The 23,183-nt window shown below is 37.9% G+C and overlaps 1 protein-coding gene across 5 annotated transcripts in view; it reads left to right on the top strand.

The window, feature by feature from the left end:
* The window catches only part of NTRK2 (neurotrophic receptor tyrosine kinase 2), a 208,114-nt gene that overhangs the window by 85,677 nt on the left and 99,254 nt on the right, over positions 1-23,183 (top strand). The window contains exons 13-14 of one of the 5 annotated variants that reach the window (XM_074166923.1): positions 7,753-7,821; positions 8,702-8,739. The exons of the other annotated variants lie outside the window; for them this stretch is intronic. Of the exons in view, the coding sequence (XP_074023024.1) occupies positions 7,753-7,821; positions 8,702-8,739 (107 nt within the window). Of the gene's footprint in view, positions 1-7,752; positions 7,822-8,701; positions 8,740-23,183 lie in introns of those variants that run through there. 5 annotated transcript variants of the gene reach the window in all.

Raw genomic sequence — 23,183 nt, forward strand, 5'->3', positions numbered from 1 at the left:
AATATAGTATGTGTTTTGTTCTGTCAAAAAGGTGCTGTAAGATGTAGCATTCATAAATACAAAGAATGGGAGCTTCCCTTTTTCCCAAGACCATTTTCCTTCTCCATTCCTTGGTGTATCCTGTGCTCCTCTGAATGGAGATCCATGTTGGCCCATGTAAAACTGATAACAGAGTGGAGCAAACCAAGGCCAGATCATAGAATCATACAATCGTAGAATTGTCTAGGTTGGAAGGGACCTTCCCTTCCAAAAAAACCCCAAAAACACACCCACCAACAAAAAAAACCAAAACACACTCACGTTACTAAACCATGTCTCTAAGCATTATACCAACCTGTGTTTTAAATACCTCCAGGGACGGTGCCTCAACTACCTCCCTGGGCAGCCCATTCCAATGCTTAATAACCCTTTCAGTGTAAAAATTTTTCCTGATATCCAATCTGAACCTCCCCTGGCGCAACTTGAGGCCATTTCCTCTTGTCCTATCATCTGTGACTTGGCAGAAGAGACCAATCCCTGCTTCTCTACAACCTCCTTTCAGGAGATTCGAGTAAGTGCACATTGTTTTCACTTCGACTGCAAGCAGCTGTGATGTAGAAGACAAACTGCTTCATTTAGTACTGTGTTGTGCAGTATTTTTCCTTAAAAATATTCTCCGTCTTCTGTGTCTGCAAGGAATCACAGGGACATTCATAGCCAAGTAGTGTCTTTTGTGTGGTTTCAACTTGCTGCAGTGTCTGGGGAGAAAGAATAGACCCTGGAGCTTTGGAAGAGGTGCAGGACCTGAATGTATATACTTCAAGCTGCCTACAAAATGTGCACCAGACTTTGAGATGGCTTTTCAGGAGCGTAAATCCAGACCGCAAGGTTCATGAAGAAACATCCCATGCCTCATCCTTCCCTCAAAGAGTATATGTTGCTGTGGAGCAGGGCTGATTGATGTATATAAGGTTCAAGTGACATTATGACATCCTATGACATTAGGATTTGTGGTAAGAGATAACTGCCTGAGCTTTTGAGATATTTGGGACTTTTTCCCTAAGGGATCTAAGTCTTAAATTTTTCTATCAGGAGGAAATTTGTGGGGTGAAATACTTAAGCCAAGATTGTATCATAATGGGGCAGTGATTCCTGGCCCTCATACCTTAAAGTCTGCACAGGATAGGGGAATAAAAGATGAACAGAAACTACGTAGTAGTGTTCGTGGAGTGAAACAGTAACTGGGCTACCTGTGATTTGGCTCTTGGTTGCTTGCTGTCAGTCCATTATCCTGATCATTGACCACGCAGAGATAATTTTATTTAGGGAAGATCATTAACTGTCACATGGACGTGTTTGAGTAGTAGTGACTGCAAAAGAAGGCAGTTGAGATTAATGAAGTGAAAAAAAGAATTGTTTTACTAGTGGCCCTCAGTGATTAGGATATGTGTCTTGTAAGAAGTATTCAGATTTCCTAGACTCAAGGTAAAATGTCATAGAAAGGAAGCTGGAGAATTCTCAGTAACAACTATGAGGCCTGTAATGATCAAAGGAGTTAATATTGTTGTAAGGCAACAGTAGGGAAAAATAATCCCATTAAAAATGAATATATATGGTACAGTTCCATAAGTGTTATTCTACTGGAATGAGCAACATTGTTTCCCTAATTTGTATATAAAAACTGGCTTGCTAGTTCTTGTCAAAAGGCAATATATTGAAAATGTGGAATATCTATTGATCTTTGGAATTATGCAAGCTAATGTGATGGTAGAGTTGGCTTCAGTATTCAGGTAGAGACAGAATGGTTTCGAAGTTGACAGTGATCCTCTTTTTCAAAGGAGTAAGACATAATTATGCTGTGTCCTTCATGTGCTCTGATCTTCTTTCTTGTGGCTGAAAACTGACACTTGTCAAAAGTGTATCTATCTGTGTAGTAGCATTTCAGTATTTTACATGCATAGCAATGAGTGTATTAAACACAAATGGTAGAGATGTCATAAGGTAAACAGCCTTTTTTCTTAACAGCTTTGACTTTTCAAGTACTTGCAGAAAGCTTTGAGAAAGCATTCCTTAGTATATTGATTGATGTCAGGCATGCAGTTTCATGCAAATGAAGTGTAAAATAACCTGCAGACACCCATGTTTTAAAATGTGTATGCAGATAGTAATTGCTACACCCTTTCCTATGAACTGGGTTTCTGTTGTGCATTTTCCATGGTTCTGTGGGGAGCTGCTGTTACTGCAGAGGTCTGTTTCGGAGTTTGGACAGTTGCTTATTCATACTCTCTCTTTTTCACTTTAACCTGTACCTGAATTAGAAGCTATGCAAAATGTATGGACTGACTAGCTCTGAACACTGGTGGTTTGAGCTTCAGCTTTTAATGTCCTTGACTCTCACTAATCAATAGCAAGCAAAACATCTACAGCATCAGCAGCTGTACTGTAACAGGAAACGTCTGTGGATATTGTGCTGGAAGACATGAGGGTAATGAGTCTCCCTGAGAAAGATGAAACATTTTCTCCTTAGAAGTGCTGAGCACAAATGTTTCATTTTCTGCTGCCTGCTTGAAAAAGAGCACATCTTCCAATATATCATGAAGAAATAAAATAAAAACTCCAAATTAGGCTAAGGAAAAACAGATTAAGATATTAAATGATCCTTGTCAGCAATGTAGGGGACTGTTAGCTCAAAATATTTTTGGTCTCTAAAATGCTGAGTAGACAGTTCAAGTTTTACTATCTCTTGGTTCTAAGTCATTTCACATCAAGAACAGCTTTATAGGCTTCTGTACTAAAGTATATATAATTCTGTTTGACCCCCTTTCTCATTTTATGAACTTGTAGATCAATGAAACAAACCATTAAATAGATTGAATGCTGCCTGCAACACTAATGTTAATGGCTCCAATTTTATTAAGCCCATTTGGAAACCTCATACAGGTGGCAGCATCCATAAAATGACAAACTATGTTTCCTTCTCTGTGGAGCATAAATTTAAACATTAGAGGAAAAGCTAGTGATAGCGGAAAATATTTTTTCTAAGACATTGCAGTATTTTGTAGAATTGTAAAGGAGAGCAAACCCCCTGTTTTGGGTTACTATAAATAGTCCTGAGGTTAATATGATAGTGCATAGTACTTGCCTTCCTGTTGTTGTAAACAACTGGAGCATGCTGGAGGATCAAGACTCTTTATCTCGATGTACAGTTTCATGGGACAGACTGTTTAATCTCTTCTGGTCCTAGTTTTTCCGATTACTAAGTAAATTCGGTTTGGAAAATCTGATCTGGAAAGGGAGACCAATATCGAATTCAGATCCAGAATTTTTTGGGAATCCCTAGCTTCTAATAAGTTAAGAGTGTGTACAAGTCTGTGTGGTTTTAGGTCTTTGATTTTCATTAGGTTGTCTTCTATCCATGCTTTTATCTTTAGATAAAAAAGTAAATATATACATATGCCATGAGATTTGTTAGTGACATGAATAAAAAATACTGTTTTAGTGCCTGATGGTGTAAAAGCGGTGTTTAAAAATAAGAAAAAAATTGTATTAAAAGTTTATGTTGCTATGCTCTGAAACACAAAGCAATATTGAACCTGGTGCATGCAAAATCTGAAGAATCTAAGAAAAAGTATGGATATCTTCAGAGAACTTTAACTCCTGTTGCTATGTAGGGACTGCTCTAAAAAGGCAAGACATTATTCTTCTTTGTGTGATAAGCATTCTCTCCAGAAACCTATCTGGGAGCCTCTCCTTGCTTTCCAATAAAAATGAGGTGACCTTTTGTCCTCATTTTGCCACAGCATTAGCCAGCACTGCTCTTTGAAGCGCTGGCTCAGATCCAAGAAGCAAATAAAACTATGAATGAATTAGTTCATTTAATTTTCTACTGAAACCAAAAACTGAAAAATTTGATAAGAATATCTTTCTAGGTAATGCAACTACATCTTCTCTTTTCTTTCCTCCCTTCCACTCAGCAGTTTGGGCTTTCTCCATATAAATCACTGTTCATTTACAAAGACCAGAGGTACATGTGGTGTTATGCTCGATTTCCTCCAAGCTAGAAAAAGTAAAAATGTAAATTAATTTTTGTTTCAAAATACTCTGTTTGGATCAAGATCCCAAGTAACATTCTACTTAGGATTAACCATATGTATTTGATGAAAAGAGAAAGTGTAATAGAAACTTTCAATTGCTCAGCACTTATTTTGCTTGAGCTTTCCCTTGACTGTTTGGTTTTACATACCTGATCTCCAAATTTATGCACCTCAATGCAGAGACATATTTGGAGAGCTGGATGTGAGTATATGAAACTTAGTTTTGAATTCAGATAATTCTTCATTGTAGGAAGATTTTATTTACTCTGACAGAATTTAGGTCAAGTTTGTAATGACCAAGAAAGTTTGAAAGTTTGACTGCAGACCTCCAATTTATGTACAACACATCAGAATATATTACTTCAAAGCCTTTTGGAGTAGAAGAGATTTAAGACAACTAAAATTTACCATCTTGCTTTGTGAAGAAAGTTCAGAAGACAACCCTGTCATAACATTTTCCTTCCTGAATGACTTAGTTAATGTTTGTAGGGAACATAACCGGTGAGAAGGACCATGACTGAGATTGTTTGGAACAGGTAGAAATTGAGTCCACGGATGTGTCACTATTCCCACAACAGATGTTCCCAAATATGGCAATGCATGAGATGTTATGATGCATTAGATGTTATGATGATGTCATTAACTAGTCAGTTCTGTGCTGAGTGCTGGTTAAAGGAGGAAAAAAGTTGGCTTCTTTAGGTATAAAAAGGATCGTGTCTATGAAAGGCTCTTCTTTCAGAATAAGTTCAGCATGCATAAACATATGGCTTTTTTTGCTTTCTTCTCTAATGAATAGAAAAGCTAGAAACAATTGGTCTTAAAGGTATTTTATCCAGCTCCCAATGAGAGTAAACTCTTAGGAAGATACTCTTCCAGTATCTGAGATACAGATCTAGGAAGCTTGTAAGATAGTAATCTGTGGTACTTAGAGAAAGCAAATTGTAGGGTTAAAAAAGATCCTCACTGTTGGCTCAACTGGATCCATATTAATAACGTAACTCAAACTACACTTTATGCAGCACATTCTCTTTGAAGGAAAGCAGTTAGACTTAAATTCGATGTCCCCAAATAGTGTATTGCAAAATCATTATAATTTTTGTTTTTAGACTAGTAATGAATACAATGCTCACTTCAAAACTCTCTGAATGAAAAGATGATATTGGAAATGAAATATCAACAGGTTACATTTTAATCTATTATTTTCTTTATTGTCTTGGACACGTTTGCATCTGAGAGAGACGGGTACATAATGTTCACTTAAAGGATGAATGAAGGTCTGTCATTGCTTGTACAGGGAAGATGGCTACCTTTTTTTCTCCCACTTTTAGTTTGAATTTTTTATTATTATTCCTCAGTGTACTTTCCTCTGCAAGTCTGAGTGGCAGCTTACATAACAGCAGTGTTTTTTTTTAAACTAATATTATACTCAGAGCCAGTGCCCCGGCAGCAACTCAAACCAAAATCAGTCTTTGCCTGAACCTGCCTAACTCACTCCTTTTAGAACTTTGAGAAGCTAGATGAGAGGGTGGCAGTTAGAACATGAGAAATCATCTTCTAAATACCCACTGCCCATAATATTTTGCCTCTCTTAGCTCAATGACTCCAAATAGTCAGAGAGCTAGTGTACAAATTAAGTCCAGATTGCCTGCTGCTTAATGGGTTTTTAGCTTTTTCTACTTTTCCTGGAACCATTTTTTTAAAGCACTTCTGTTCAGTTTCTCTGTCTTTCTGTTTCAGTCCTTTTCCTTGCTCCATTTCGCCTGTGTTGTATCAGAACCTTCCTATCACCCCTACCCCTCAGTCCCTGCCCCCTCCTGCAATTCTTCTGTATTTCTGTGTCCTTTTCTTTTCTACATAAGTTACCTAGTTACTTTCCATATTTCACTGAATACAATCAATAGACTCTTTTTTTAACCCTTTTCTTTTCTTTTCTTTCCTTTTTTTTTTGACTTCCTTCTAGTAATGATTTTTCCCTTTAAAAGATTTAGTTACTGTAATGAATTCTTGTGCCTTCAGTAGGACTGGCACGACTGCCTTGTGTACTTCTTGACTCCTGTAGACTGCTCAGATTCTAGGTCTGAGTCTTCTTCCATACTGGTTGTTTTAGACATCACTGTTGACTACTAGAGTTGCTAATGTACATGCACATGCAACTAAGAATATAAGCAGATCTATTGTCTACCTGTGATTTGCGTAGTACTGTACACTTAATAGTAGTCCATCGGTTAAGAACTTCTCAAATGAAAATTCAGAGGTGACTTTAAACATAGCAATGTGATTAACTATGATTGCAGCAGACCAGGTAAGGAAAATACTAAAAGGCCAGAAAGCTTTCACTTGCAATGCTTTGCTTTAGTGTTAAAAATGTGGTGTAGATGTGTGTTTTTATGTAAATACATATATCTGTCTTTTGACTTAATGTCGAAGAACATATGCAGTCTCACAGATTCAAGCAAACAAGTTCCACGGAGGTCTGAATGGCCTAGGAAATTTGAAGGGAAGGTAGCAACCATGCAATAACTTTCAATTCTAGACTGCCAAAACCCTGATGATACTTCTCTTTTTCGGTCTGACCTGTAACTTCCAAACATCCTTCAGAAAATTACTTAGGAGATAGATTAACTACAGAGACCTAGTAAAAATACTGCAGAAGGGCCTGGAAAAGCCTGCCAGCTTTGTACCACCTGCAGAAACAGGTCCTCAGTCTTGCTCAAAAATGGTTAGATGGAGCTTGCAACATGTATATACAGTCATGAAAGTCAACATATTTCACAGCTCTGCATTTTTCTTGACATTACAGTAAGCTTTTAGGGATGTGATGTTAATACACTGTGATGAACTGAATTTTCAATGATGCATTTTGGTTTTGATTTCTCTCATTGAGAATTTTGTGGTATGGCAAAACTATGTTAATTCACTTTAAGGTATTTTATGTATATGAGAGGAGGCAGTAGAGGTAGAAAGGACCTGAATCGTGTAAGTTTAAATAAAAGCACAGATTCCAACAATAATGTTGTGTTCCTTACAAGTTCTTATGATACTCATCGCTACGTGTGGATATGACTGTAAGAAGTTCATCTTCTCAATCTCAGTCTAACCTAGAGCCTTCCTCTCCAGGTAAAACAATCCCTGTGCAGAAGCCTAGCTGTACTGAAATGATGCTCACTTCAACTGATAATATATTATTGTCCATGGATTAGCCAGGTCCCTTTGTTTTTGCTTGACACCTTATGCTAAACCTTAGCAATTGTTTCAGAGGAAAGGAATTTTGCCACACCCTTTTGGAAATGTTTGGTGCTTCAAAGCATGTTCAGCTTCTGAATGTGCCATTACCTACTTTCAGGGTAGAAGTACTAAGAGTGCCTCAAGGTTAGAACAAGCAAGAAAATGCAATGTAAATGAATTAGTCATTGTTACTTAATTACTAACAGTCAAATTCAACTTCTCTTGAAACTGATAGCATAAGTCTCATTCATTTAAGGCAAATCAAGATTTGGCTCTGAATTGTTGTTTAAAGTGTTGTGGAATATAGATAAGCTTTCACTCTTTATAAACATTGAGAACTTACTAAAGCAAGTTAAAAAACCAACCAAAACAAACAAACAAAAATGACTGATGAGGTTTACATTTACAGGATAATAGTACAACTCTCACATGTTTTTTTTTCAAATGTCATTAGAACAAGTAATGGTGACTGTCAACAGTGATGTACATAATAACTCAACTGCATCAGATAACAACCGAATGGGTAAGACAATGCTGTTCTAGGAAGTACTTATGCTATAGAGTCAGATAGTTGGATTTCACACAGGGCCAAACATAGCCTTTTTTGAAGCTCTTAGCCTTAGATGGTCAGGTAATGTTTGGGGATAGGTGCACAGGGTTTCTCCTTTGTCTCAGAACAGAACATGACCTAAGGGTATTTACTTGTGTTTCAATGTGCCATCATATTTAGTTGTTGATTTTTAAGTTCCTGTTGATATTTAGAAACAATTAATTTTAAGATAATTAACTAATATTTCCTCCAGCTCCTTTTTTTCTGCCATTACAAAGTCATTTAATGACATTAAGGGCAAGAACCTGTTTGGATCAGGCAAAAAGGATGATGTGCACAGAGCTAAGATGTGAAACAAAGGTTACAGAGAAACCTGGTGTTGCACTTACAGTAACTCTGTGGTATAGTGCGGTCCCATTCACTTAGGTGATGGACTAGACCAAAGACAGAGAACTTGCACCCAGGCTTGTTCATGATAGGCCTTTGCACAAGGCATGACACCTGACAGGTTTTTCTGACGCATGCATAGTATAGTCCCTGGTTGGAGAATTCTAGATTTACTGCATTAGAGCTCAATATGAATATTTTGATGTGTTAAAGACAAATGATTAACATGCCTTACACATTTTTAATTATGGAATAAAGTCATTGGCCACAAGACAGAGCTAATGTTGTCATTTTCATAAATTCATGTACAGTTTTTATTTAACATTTTATGTATCCTTTAAATGCATTTTATGTTTATGTGTTTGATTGTCAACTATTCATTTGTGTTTCGATTAATTTTTGTATTAATTTTTCTTTGACTTTTTTTAAAAGCATGATTTCTCATATTTTATTTTGTTTCTTTTAGGTTTTGTTTTATTTCATAAGATCCCACTGGATGGGTAAATGAAATAAGGAAAAGATGAGAGAGGGGCTGTTGAGCTTGTGGAAGCTGTGTGCTGCACACTAGGGAGTGGACAGTGTTCTTGCCCAGTGAAATGCCACCTCCCTTGGACTTCTCTTTTAGACATTGATTGTGTTTGGAGAACTGTAGAAGTACATTCAAACCAGTAGCTGTTTTTGCAAGAGCAGGGCAAAGCCAAGCCCTGAGGCAGCTATAAAACTCAAGAAAGTCCAGAAATAAGCTATCACACTCTTTCTTATTGCCTTGTCCCCACTGTGTCTTCCAAAATGACATTGAGATGAAATTGCATCATATTGTTTCCTCTGTCAATTTTTTTTCTGTTTGAACTTAACTGGAAAGATGTTGTTTTTCTAAATAATATTTATCAAAGGTGAACTGCAAAGTTGCTTTTATTTTACTGCATTAGTGGCTCTGCAAAACTTCCACAAATGCTTAATTTGAGTGTGCGTGTAAACTCATTGATTTCAATGGGAACACTCACATCCTTAAGTTCTTGTATACTTTCAGGATAAATCCTAAAGCAGTAAATTGCAGAGCTGGCCCTGCAAATCTTATTTATGTATGTGGTTCCACTGACTTTACCAGGAAGATGGAGAGTATGATCTGTATACAAAAAGGTGGCAATACTGTTTGTTAGCTTGTTTGGGTATTGAACCAGTGCCATCACTTACACATTCAGTAGGGTTGTGCTTATTCAATGTAGTCCATAATTTTGGGTAAGTGTACAAATCTTTAGTAGGCTGGAATGCTGATTCTGAGCCAAGAGCAAGAATAACAACACTATACAGTTGGTCTTTCGGACTGTGTACTTACAGGCCTATTTAACTGTTCATATTTAACTGCAGAGTATACTTCAGAGTATGCTTCAGTATATGTCAGAGGAGAGCCTACTATCTTCTGAGAAGTGTTTACTATAACAACTAAAGCTAAGTAAAGGTACAAGCATTTTGCAAGACCTGGAACTGCATTTAGATATAGCGCTAGACATTCAGTTTCATGCTACTTACCTATCAAATCTTGAGTTTATAATTTGATTTTTTCAGCTTAGGGAATCATCGTAAGAAAGATGAAGTTTCTGGTTTTTTAACTGAGAGTTAGCTACAAGGACTAGCAGCAAAAAACGGAGATAGATGCTTATATTTCTTTTAATTTTGATTACATTTCTGAGCCACAGTTTGATTTTAATTCCTTACAATTATGTTTAGTAAAAAAGCAGAGATGTTATAGTTTTGTCTCTTTTGTATTTGCTTTTCATTGTTTGTGCTTTATAATTTCAGCCATTTTCACTCTTCCATTGAAACATTGCTTTTTCTTCTTTTGCTTTTTTTTCTTTTGCAGGATACACCATCCCTCTCTTTCTGCAATGGCATCTTGACTCTTTTGTTCGATCTAAGTTACTCACTTTTTGCCTTCTAGGACTCTTAGTCTTTTGACATTTTTCTTGTATTCTCTTCAGTGTCTCGCATCCAAGTTCTTGCTGTGCTCAAGTTTTGGAAGTGTCCTCATTAGTCAAGAAATATGTCCACTTTTGCATTCTTGTAGGACTACGTAGTGAAATATTTCCTTTCTCTTGCCACTGGTTAGGAAAGGGAGTTGCAGTTGCTAAAGTGCTTTCTTCCCTTCACCAAAATCTGTCCCAAATATGTGTTCTCGCTACATAAAGAGGAGAGAGCTGAAAGTCTACCGATGACCTAGGAATTGTGGTGTCTTTCTTTGTCACTCTGCACATACTGTGGTGGTCTGGAGAAGGATGGCAGCAATTAAGGATATCCATTGTAGTTGCTGTTTGAAGTTAGATGCCAACAAGTGTTCTGCAGTTCCTCAGAAACAATATTAGGAATGTCTACCTTTTTTCCTCCCTAAGTCTATGTGGACATGGTCTTATTCTAGAGAGATACTTTCTCTTGTGCTTACTGATTCTCTTTTAACTTCCTTTTAATTATTCTCTTCTCAGACTTCTTGCTTACCCATGAATCTCTCCTCCCATTGAAGTAATATCTGATGCCATTGAGCTGATTCTAAATCAATAGAGAATTGTTTAGGTCAGCGATATTTGAACTAAAGTCAGTGGAATTACATCAAATGTAAGTTGGATCATGAGCAGAGCTTGACCCAGTAGAGATTCCAGTCTTAAGTTTTGCTGGGACAAAATCAACATATTTCAGTTATGTATTCACAATTTATTGTCAAATAAATGAGGTGAGAATCTGACTCCTTTTCTTCTGGCAGGAAAAAGGCAAACTTGCAGAGCTGGAATTTGGCAGTTGATTCTTGAAATATTTAATTTTAAAAGGTAGTTCTTTCTGATTCATAGTATTTATATGCATAAGTGTGCACAGATATTGGTTGGGGATTTTTCACAAAGTTTTTGTGATTTATTTTGTAGCACTTTGCAGTTCATCTTTATGGTATAGGAGTAGGTTTGACCTTCAAGTATTTCAGCATGTACTGACACGGTATTTTGGATTTTATGTAATCATGGAGGTAACTTTAATAAACCACAACTGATTTATGCACCAGTGAAATATATATATTTATATATATATTGTAGAATATCCTTCTTACATATTTTGTGCTATATCTTTTATATTAGCCACTCAGTGCACTATTACTTGATGCAGATATTCACAGAACCTTATGGATTACAGCACATGATTTGTTACTAATAATGTCTTAACGCAGATGTTCAGTGCTTGGAAAAAGACTACATGTTCCTAAAATGGTTTCTTTTCAGTATGTGGACAGAGCCTCTTAAAACTAAGGGAGCTAAACTTTTAACGTGGAAATTATAGTACCGACTAGCTCCTGTCTTTCAGCTTGATTGTAAGGGACATTGCTTGTAACTGTAGAGATTCTGATCTGCCCAAATGGTGTTGGTTTACAAAGGGCTCAGTTAATTACGAATTCTTGACCTCCTTAAAATAAAGTGAGATTCAAACTAGGAATTATGCAGGAACCATTAACATGGTAAAAGTTGCTGAACATCCAGGATTTGACATTAAAAAGCTTTTATGTTGTTTCACTGAGCAATAAAAAAGGCTATGAAACGTCTAAAGGCAGAGTTGCTATTTTTTTTCACTGTGTCAGACATGAATCTAAAATAAAAGCATATTTCTAATGTTCTGCTAGAAGGGGTTTATTTATACTAGAATTTACTTTAAATTGACTTTTAATATACTCAGAGAAGTACTGAGATAAGCTGTTGAGCAGTTTGATGGGCGGATTAGTTGGGGGACTGGAGAGGAAGCACTGCTTGGGAGTGTTTCGGTGTGAGGCAAGGTGTGTCATCAGGTCTGTTAAATAAACCAATTCATGTTAAATTTGGTGGAAGTTTGATCAATGGCCAGGTCTATTTTGCAAACAAGCGCATTGTTCCCAGGCAGAGCCTGGGAACTGTGTTGTATTTGCTGCAGCTGCCTGCTATGCCAGGCAGAGAGGAGGCCCTAGTAAAGGCTGTTCCTGCAGGAGGGTCTTTGGGGACCATGTCTTTTTTTGATGGGAGTTGTGGGAGCTCACAGCCAGGACAGACGGAGGCTGCTGTGACAAATTTGCATGGCAATATATGTGTGTCTGAGTACCCTAACCTCTGCAAGGCAGTCCCCAACCTTTCTACTGCCTTTGACTACCAGCTGGATTTCTCCCATGCAGCAGTGAAGAAAACCATTCATTTCAGTGGGAGCAGGATCCTTAAGGGCAGCAGACAGTGCCAAGAAAACCTGTGGACAGCTAGTTGGAAACAATTCTACTTCAAATAGCTCATGCAGGAATTGCTCTTTCTCTTTTGGCTGCCAGCAGAAGCACTAGAAATCCATTTCTTTCCTGAAGTGCAGCCAATCCCTAAGCACGGTTTTTCAAAACTGAAAAAACTTACAGAAGTTTGCCATGTAGGAATGACCAATACAGCTCTTACTGGCTCTTTACACAACAGCATTAATCCAAAGGTCAGTTTCTCAGTATCTTCACTTGGCCATCCATGATAAATTGACAATTATTTATCAGGAAGAAGACCAACACTTTGTTTGCAGCTGTTTAAATGCTTAAAAACTTGCAAGTGTTTGTAAAGTTGGAAGTCATTATCAGATAGATTAGAAAAATGCATCCTTTCTGACGTCTTATAATTCAGCCCTCCTTTTCCAGTTGCATATTTTGAATTTGAAGTAATTTGAAAGTTAATTAATTCAGCAGTGAAACATTTTATTCTTGTTTATTTCAAAAGAAAACCCGAGAAACTTACCTAAAGGTTTTTAGTACCTCCTTCTTTTTCTTCTTCTTCCTCATTATTCTGTCTGGCTTCTTCTCTTTCTTCTGGTTTTCAGTGGTTCTTTCTTTCTTTCCTTCTCTTCTGTTATCGAGAGACCTCAACATCCTACTTCATGAGCTCTTTTCCCCACAGGGTACAAATATGCAGCATCTTTGAATATCCTTTTGAAGGGCTTTGCTGTCATTATGTGATGGTGTAAGGTATTCCAGATTATAATGTAGGCCCACAGGCCCACTGGCCCACAGTTGAGCCAGATTTTGTCATATGATGTCCACAGCAAGAGTTCATGGATGGATTGAACTGTTAAGAACTATAAATACAGCATTGTAGGGAACACAGAGAACATTGGTACTGTGTATTGAGGATTGAGAACTGGCTATGTGACAGGACCCAAAGGGTAATGGTTAATGGAACAGGCTCAAGCTGGAGGCCTGTAACCAGTGGTGTCCCCCACGGGTCGATACTTGGTCCAGTCCTGTTCAACATATTCATCAGTGACCTGGCCGAGGGGACAGAGTGTATCCTCAGCAAGTTTGCTGATGATACCAAGTTGGGTGGGGTGGCTGACACCCCGGAGGGCTGTGCTGCCATCCAGAGAGACCTGGACAGGCTGGAGAGCTGGGCAAGGAAGAACCTCATGAGGTTCAACAAGGAAAAGTGTAAGGTGCTACACCTGGGCAAGAAGAATGTCAGGCACCAATACAGGTTAGGCGTGGACCTGCTGGAGCCAAGCTCCGAAGAGAAAGATCTGGGAGTCCTGGTAGACAGCAAAATGACAATGAGCAAGCAATGTGCTCTTGTGGCCAGGAAGGCCAATGGAATCCTGGGCTGCAAAGGGAAGAGTGTGGCTAGTCGGTCGAGGGAAGTCATTCTCCCCCTCTACTCTGCACTGGTGAGGCCACAACTGGAGTATTGCATCCAGTTCTGGGCTCCCCAATTCAAGAGGGATAGGGAACTACTGGAAAGAGTCCAGCGAAGGGCAACAAAGATGATTAAGGGATTGGAGCATCTCCCTTATGAGGAAAGGCTGAGAGAGCTGGGACTCTTTAGTCTGGAGAAGAGAAGGCTGAGGGGAGACCTTATTAATGCCTATAAGTATCTCAAGGGTGGGTTGAAGGAGGAGGGAGCCAGACTCTTTTCAGTGGTTCCCAGTGACAGGACAAGGGGCAACGGGCACAAGTTGGAACATAGGAGGTTCCACTCGAATATGAGGAAGAATTTCTTCACGGTGAGGGTGACAGAGCCCTGGAACAGGCTGCCCAGGGAGGTTGTGGAGTCCCCTTCCTTGGAGATTTTCAAGACCCGCCTGGATGCAGTCCTGAGTAGCATTCGCTAAGCAATCCTGCTTCAGCAGGGGAGTTGGACTAGATGATCTATATGGTCCCTTCCAACTCTAAAAAAAATTCAGTGAAATTCAGTGTATTTCACATTTTTCACAGACCATTTCATTGTCTGACTTCCATAGGAATATGTATCCCCAAACTTTTGAAGTTGGCTTCTGTTTGTTCTGTTTTTCTTTTGTATATACAAATTAAATCTGTGGAAATAGAAAATGTTGCATTAATTGGAAATATAGCTGTTTAGTTCCACAAGCATGTAGACTGTGTGATTGAATTTATATTGATCGATTATATTGTGATTGAACTGAATGTTACTGTCTTTTAATCAGACCCCAAGGTTAACTGGTTAACTTATTTTCATCCAAAAAAGATAGATTTAAAGAGCCCACATTAGACTGTGTGGTGTTTGGGTATGGACATGCCATATCCTTCTAATTTTAATGGCATCCTTCCATGATTAGCTATATTTTTGCAGCTGTGGTGTGGTGTATAAGCACGTCCTGGCCTGGAGCAGAGTTGCAAGCAGTATAGAGCCAAACTGCTTCTACTTTGAAGAGCGCAATTCCATCGTAGTCCCTAGAGGCAGCAACTCACAGCAGTATTACTAAGCAGATTATGTCTTGACATAGGAGGAAACTCCCCTCATCACATGTATGCTTTCGCTGTAATTCCATTCCTTGGCTGGAATGACAAGAACAACCATATAGGATTTCAGAGAACTATCTGATAGTCAGAAAAGTAGAGTGTGAAGTCATGGTCTTCTTGTGATTTTTCCTTGATGTAAGCAGTGTAGAGCTCACTCCTCAGGCATGTCCACAAAACAGGAAAAGGAATCCTGATTTTTTTCCTGAGATTTTTTTTTTAAACACAGATATTTCATTGATATTACTGGCGTTAAGCATGAGAGCAGAATTGGGCTGCCATTCTGGTTCACAAACCTGAGACCAGAGTCTTTGGCAAATACATTTGAATGTCTTCCACTGCTATTCAAAGCCCCATTTTCCTTGGTCTTTCTTAGACTTCAGGTTCAACTTAAAAATATGAGGAGAGTCATTCTGTTGGTACCAAAGTATAGAACTTAAGCATTCTTTACTAAAACTATTTTTCATGTTGAAAAAAGTAACATTCTAAATGATAGCACAAAAATGCCTTCTACCATCACATAACGTCACATCATAAAAAAAAGTTTGCTGTAATCCATCAGCAAGATGTGACTCTTTTCTATCCTTCTCCCCTCAAATTCTTCATGTTGAAACTGTTTTATATTTCCTGTAAAGAACAGACAATCGTTGGTTATATTCCTAAGTACTACCGTAACAGTTTGGACGGTCTATACTTACAAAAATTGTACTTGACAGATTTGTTTTAAACAAGCCAATAAAGTTTTACAATTAATTTTCATTGTGTCTTTCACTCTCTGTAAATTGTTCACATCTAGTATTCCATTAGTAATTGTGCATTGTATTGGAAAATAGTGAATCTCTGAGTTCCTCACCTATTATCTGTTGTTATAAATGCGCTTATTGTTGCTTTTTTTTTCTGATAAACGGTGAGATTTAACTGCTTAATTATATATTTATAACATCTTGAATGGTTACCCTATTTAAAAAATACCCTTTGCCCCCCAAAAAACCTGTTTGCAGTGGTTTTATTTCTATTTAACTTAATTTAAACATATGTGTTTTTAACATGTACATTCAATCAGGTGTGTGTATTCAGGTCAAATGACTACATACTCAGCTGTTGGCCACAAAACAGCAGATTTTACATGTCAGGCTGTGCTTCACCTACTCAGAACTCAGAAGTAGAAAAAGTTGTTTGGTTGAATACTCAAGTGAGCTGTACTGATTTTTGAAATTATTTTAAGGAAACTTCAGTGCTATGATTTGAAGAGTGTGTTTTGCTTTGGAACTTTTGTTTGTTGGCCTGGACCATCAGGATTTCTTGATAGACCTAATGAAACAGAATATACAAGAATGTTGAAATGGTTATGTCACAATTTAAGCCCAAGTTTTTCCTTTTTTTGCTTTTTACTTGGGCATGTCTTATTTTCCCACAAATTTGATTGCTGTATTTGGACTATAGCAGATGTGGATATTGCATTACATATGCATTTTCTTGCTTCTGAAATGTTTGGTCACATTTTTCTCTTCTGGGAGCTCAGCACAACTCTGAGCATTGTACCAGATCTGCTTTGTATGCCCGTAAGGAATTTCAGATTTTTCACCTATTGGCACAATTGTGATGCGTTTTAGTCTGTTTTATACATATGCTTTTTTATCATCATCCATGTAAAAAATGCTTTTGAAACGAATTTGATGTATCCTCACTATCTAGAAGAAACAGGCTTGATGTAAAGATCTATTCTAGGAGAAGCTTTCAGTAAGACTTGCTATTACAGGTAAAATATGATCGTGATTAAGCTGGTAGATACAATTATTTTAAAGAAAGTGTGCAGACAATATGAAATATTAGGTTAATGAAAATGCTTTACCAAGTAAAAAAAACATATTGAAATTGTCATCTATTGGATATTCTTTTTGAGTGGTAGCAAGCTTGCCATTGAGATACTGTAATACAGGCTTTGCATCCTCAGCAGACCCAAGAAGTTGTTATCTAGGGAGAACAATCAAAAAATGAAGCTGAGTAAAGATAAAAGTGAAAATAGCCATTTACACTGCTCAGGAAATTAGGAAGTCAACAGGATAAGAAGTAACATAAAGTCTTAATGTTCTTGATAATTCAGATTAGTGTAAAAATGCAAACGTGTTCATTTTTTAATGAACATGAATTGTAACTTAACAGTATTCTTGTAGAAGCAAAGCCTTTATTTTATTGTTCTAAATGAGAAAAAAAATTACAAACAGCTTGTATTGAATATTTGTGTTGAGAAATTATTATTTCCATCAATTTCTCCATTAACATACTGCAAGAATAAAAAGTTAATTTCATAGGTTACTTTATAATTCTGTTTGAAATGTAAAATTAATTTAAAGGACAATTTTCAGGTTGAGTGACATTTCTTCCTATATTATGTTAGTAATCAGGCTCTAAAGCAAAAATGCAGAGCACATAATAAGCGTTATTTGTATATTGCATTTTCATGAGGACAGTTGCAAAAAGTCACAAAATTACTGTTTCTGATATTCAGATAATTCTATTGAAAGACTATTTTAGCAATGTGTTTTACCTAAAAAAAAGGAAATACAGTCTGCAGGTTTCTAAACTACTTGTTCTCTAGCTGGTTTGTTAAAGCTGACAAATACTTTAGGTTTAAATGATAATGTTTTGTTTGGCTTCCAATTTACTACCCAGAGCTCTAGGACTTTCGTCATGAGAGCAGAGTTAACAATAAAGAAACCAGATGTCGTTAAGGTCTATAAACAGAGAATGGAGTTTCAACTAAAATAATCCCCTCAAAGTGTAAAACTCCATTTCATAGTGTGTGAAGACAGACAAAAGTGAGTAAAAAAAATAGAGGTGCATTTGAAAAAGAGCTGAAAATGAGTTTGGCTTGGAGTTCATGTTTGGTGCACAAGTTGATACTGTGTTTAACATGAAAGGCTTGCTCTGGTAGTTGAAAAGCAGTAATTTAAGAAGCACTTGTTTGTTTTGTTTATGCGATTTGCTTTTCTACTGTAGCTTCCAAATTCATAGTTTATTCCCATTATGCTATTCTTATGATGCCAGTATTGTGTCTTCATTTTTCATCTTAGCAAACTTCAGATGTAGTTCCCTCATACACTGCAACTGTAATTAGTAAAATCCTAAATAGTATCTTGGAATAAGTTAGAATGTAAATGTGCCAGTGTCTTTCATAGCTGCATTTACTCTTGCCACATAGAAGTGCCGTGCTATTTACACATCCAGAAGAAGCAGAGTATTCAACTGGCTGTTCTAGGCATGACACCTTCCCAAGAGAGCGGATATGCAAAAGGCAAATATGCAAGTGTGTGTTGAGAACTACATATCAGTGACACCACAGATCATAATTCCTCAATACCTCTTATATTAAGTAGGAGAAGTTAGGGAACAGAAAGTGGTGAAACTCTTTGCAGCCAGATGGGCAATTGATTGTGCGGTTTCTTGACAACTAGTGTGGTCCCACTGAAGAGTCACCACATCTTCCCGTGCAAGGGTTTTAGACCAATTTCAGTGTTTTAAGCACTGAAGCTGATGACGTCTCAGGAATGTATGCTTCATCCCTGCCTCAGAGAACATGATCCAAGAAAAAAGCTAGTTCTATATAAACCTTTGTCTGAGGGCTGGGTGACATTTCTTTCAGTTTGTTATCAGCACCATGCTGAGCTTTTGTAAGGTCTTTACTCCAGCAGATATCCTGACATAGATCTCACTGCCTGAAACAGAATTCCCCTTTCTTTTTCTAAAGATGCATGCCAATTTTAATGCTTCCTCATGAGACCAACCACAATGCTGAGGTCAGAGCTTATAAGTTAGCTCACAGTTTTCTGCCCTAGATGGTCCCAGAGTAATATGTAATAGGTTATAGGTCAATAGGGCTAGCCATGTCAGAGATTCCTGGTGCACTTGTACCTAATAATGCATAGTCATAAGAAGTTGGTTGACTTCTGTTAAATGTCTTAAGATTCCTAGGAAAAATCCAATGCCTGTATATACCTGTACAGATTAACTATTAGAATTGGAGCAAAATGTGAAGTCTTGATAAGTCAGTGCTTTGTAGAAGAAAACATTTACATAAGACTCCCATTTTTATTCAGATTAAAAACCGAGTATGTTGCCTTACATTAAAGAATATCAGTGTTGGCTTCCTCATGGTAGGCCCTGCTCATTGATTTTTCTATTAATGTCAGATAATTAGATGAAAGACCTAGGCAGTTAGTTTCTCTCTTAGTTTTGCCTTCTATAAGCCAAAAGTAATATTTTGACAGTCTGAGGTACTACCTGTCTGTTGCCTGCCTGTCTTGGTGAAGTCTGTCTTCTGAGTATCAAGTAGCCCAGTGATATCTCAGTCCCTGATGGGTCTTGTGAAGGCTTCTGCCACAAAACATTAATTCTTTATTATTACTAATTGCTCAGCTGTCTCATTTTTCAAGACCTGTCATGTTTTTTAAATGCGACCCAAATCATCGACACTCTGGATTTGTTTGCTTTTGAGAGTATGAATCAAAATCAGGTAAGTTGACTGTGAATTGCGTGAGCATTTCCTTTCTACAGTAGCCATCAAGTGTTTGAGCTTTGGTTTTTGAAGCAGAACACACAGAGACCAGCTTTTTACTGTGGTATAACAGGTTACCTTTTCCTGTCTGTCAGCATTGGTTTTCCCTTGGGAGTTGGCATAATCTCTTTCCAGTCACACTTTATCACTGTCTCAGACAAAAAAAAAAAAAAAAAAGCATGAAGGGCCACATGCTTCTTCAAGAGGAAGGGAAAGATTTATCATAACTGCTTTTCCTTTCTAAAGAGGATGCCAAGTTTCCATTCCCTGCTGCAACTTCACACTTCATTGGAATCTAAATGTATATATAACGCTGTTGCTGTTGAACTTGACTGCCCTGAGACCCAGGTGAAGTTGTTACCTGTCATTAGGAGGTGATGGCATTGCCTCTGGGGGCAGTTGTTCCTAACTGTGGGACTCTAACGCTTTTTGCTCGTGGGTTCTGGTCTGAACTTTGCCATGGTGAGCGCGGCTGCAACTACTAGTGATTTGTAGGTGGCCCACATGGTAGCAGTTTGATCAGTGATTGCCAGGGGACAGATACTGATGCCAGGCAAGGGCAGCCTTTGGCAGACGAAGCAGAGAGGCTGAGGACTGATGGCAGAGAGACTGAGTTATCCTGTTGTCAGTCTAATTACAAAGGGTTTGATCGTCTCTAGGAGGAGAGTAGAAATTCTGAAAAACTGATGTTTTTTTCCCATTTGGAGACATGCAGGTCTTGCTTTGAGTGCTATAAATCTGGCTACTGGGAGATTTATTTGTTTAATAGAGAATATAAATGTATTTTTAACTCGCTGCATTCATAAGGAATTCCATCTGCATGTTACAGGATGCAAAGTGTCTGTGCAGATGCTTGCCTGGTTACACCAGAGCCCTGGCTCTGACCCCAGATAGAGCGCAGCACTGTATTCCCTATAAAATAAATGAGGGGCGTTTATTCATCTGAGATTTTTGTCATCGCTGCAGTTATGGACAGGAAAAATAGTGCATGCGTGTGTGGTCCTGCTTGGAGTCACATCCTTCTCTTACTCAAGTAATTTTATCTGCTTCAGGATTCTAGTGAGGGCTGTTAGTGTACCAAGTTAAATTGTCCCCGAGTAATGTGTAACTGCTTTCTTTAGCATTCTGAAACATTTTGTCATTGCTACCTACACTTTGCAATTGCCAGCACACAGCTTGTGCAGCCTGATTCTCCCGTGTCTTTCCTTGCATTGCATTTATGTTTATGCCATGTGACTGTAAAACGCTAACAGAACAATCTGTCCAGCAGTGAATATATGTGCATGGGATGCAAAACCATGAGGAACTCAAAATCAGTAGAGAGTGAGAAAGGTATGAGTCAGATCTTTTAACCAATTCATATCAGCTAAGAGACCAACTTAAATATTTGCTATTCGTAAGTACTACTACTACCTACTATTTGGGAATGGTAAATTTTAAAGCTTGAAATTCACTGTCTGTGAACATTTGTAGGAGTAAATATCTTAGGTCTTGCCAGACACTTAGCATAAAAAGGAAATGCCAACAAACTGAAGCAATGCAATTTTAATTCCAAAACTGTAAGGTTTTTGTGGTGTTTAATCCATAATAGCCATATTCCATGTAAGAACTGTATTTATCTGTAGTTTCATTTTTTCTACAAAATGATCTTTTAGGAGTTTATGTAGGTGTAAAATAGTGCTATATATTATGCTTTTAGTCACGTGTTACTAACAGTGAATAAAGTAATCTCATTTTTTACTACTAGTATTGAATGAGTTTATGTATGATAAATACTTTGAAACTTGCTTGAGAACCCAGATCAGAGAGTTTAATTCAACAGGGCTAGCTTATTTTAAATTCAGGACCTCCATGTCTTTATTCTGGTGTTTGAATCATTAGTACTGTATTGATATTTATTTTGTAAGTGATAATGGTCCCTAAACATATATTTTTTCATTAAGCATTCTAAGCATTCCCAGGTGTGGATATTAGTTAATTGTCTAGCAATAATTGTTTGACAATTGAAATTAAATTGGTGCCAGATGGCATTGCTAGTGATATAAGATGTCAGAATTCTTTTGTAATCATACTCTTGAAAGTGAAGTTCTGTTTTAAAAATGACACTTGTAATGAGATCCTACTTTATTCTTGCTTTCTCCTAAAAATTTAAATGGGTTAGTAGCGCAGGACTTAATTTTTGCTTCATTTTGCAGGCTGGTTAGATAAATTAGCTGTTTCAAGTTGTCATACCTTCATTCCTTGGGTTTTGCTATGACACCATGAAAATGGAGAAATTGGCTCATAAAGTAAGAAAAGTTGGTACTTTCTTAGCAAACCAAATTCTAATGCACTGGAAGTTGCGTTGGAGAACAAAACCATCCCAACCGCAGAGTCGATTAAACTCTCTACTTTTTTAAAATTAGTTTCTGTATCCATCTAAGGTAACATGATCAAGTGGAGAGAGCAGCTGGCAAAATCCAAGGACCCTGAGGCAGTGCCGCATCCCATCCTTGCAGAGCCAGGTACGCCCCTAGGGATAATGGGCTCCTCTAGTTACCAATGAGCTCCATTCACCCCTGGCAGAAGCCCGATGAAGCTGTTGTGTGTTGGCTGCTTCCAGCCATCTCTCTTCTGAGGTGTCTTATCTCTGTGCCACAGAGCCCACCTTAAAGCCTCCCAAGGGTTGTGTGCCCAGGCGTGCTCCCAATGCTGGAACGGCACAGATACTGTCAGTGGCTTCGGTAGGTTTTTGTGATGATGAGCGTGCTGCACTGCCTCCAACTAGTGCTGTTTGCTAAGGATCCAGGCTTGCCTCTTTGCGCCTTTCCTCCTTCTTGTTGGGCCTTAAAGAGGGTGAGGAAAGGGAGATACTGCAGGAAGGATTCACTTCTGCTGGCTTCCAGCCCAGTGTTAAGTGCTCTTGAGCAAGCTGGCTTGTCCGCCTCGCATCCATCCCTCCTCTGCAAGTCCACGTGACTGAAAGGTGAAAGACCAAAATCTAGCTGTTTTTAATAAGCCCAGTAGCACTGTAATGAAAATGTAGCTCCATAGCTTTTATATTTCTGGTAGCATGCAGCAAATCATACCGTCTTTAATCCTGTCCCTGGCAAAACTCCCACTGTCTTCAGTGGCAGTTTTGTCTGAGCATGACCAGAGTTGCAGTTTCAGGTTTTGTTCCTATATTAATTTCTTAGCAAGAAAGACAAATGGATTTTATAGATTTTCAGTTAAAAGTTTGGAAGACATGAAACTGTCATTCTCTATAAAGTAGTTGTACAAATATGGGCAATTACCTTTTTAGCATTGCCACTTGGGAATAATACAGATCTATTATTTTAGCTCATTCCTAACATTATTCATGCACAGCCATATATTATAGAGGCTGCCTTTCAGTGACACAACTAAGTGCCACAGCAGCACAGGACTTCATGTGCCAAAAACTTTTCATCACTGATTCAACTGTCAAGCTGAGAGATTTTGCACTATTGTCAGTTTAATAAATTACTATTGGTTGATATCGTGATGAAGGGAATTGACTCTTGGTATTGTTATTTCACTTTTTCTGGTCATAGGATTTCATGCTTCGTGTTTGGTTTCACTCTTTCAACCTATCCCAAACTTTGTTTTTTGGTACATTTTTTATGA

This window comes from Numenius arquata, chromosome Z, assembly GCF_964106895.1.
Source record: "Numenius arquata chromosome Z, bNumArq3.hap1.1, whole genome shotgun sequence".
Lineage (NCBI taxonomy): Eukaryota > Metazoa > Chordata > Aves > Charadriiformes > Scolopacidae > Numenius > Numenius arquata.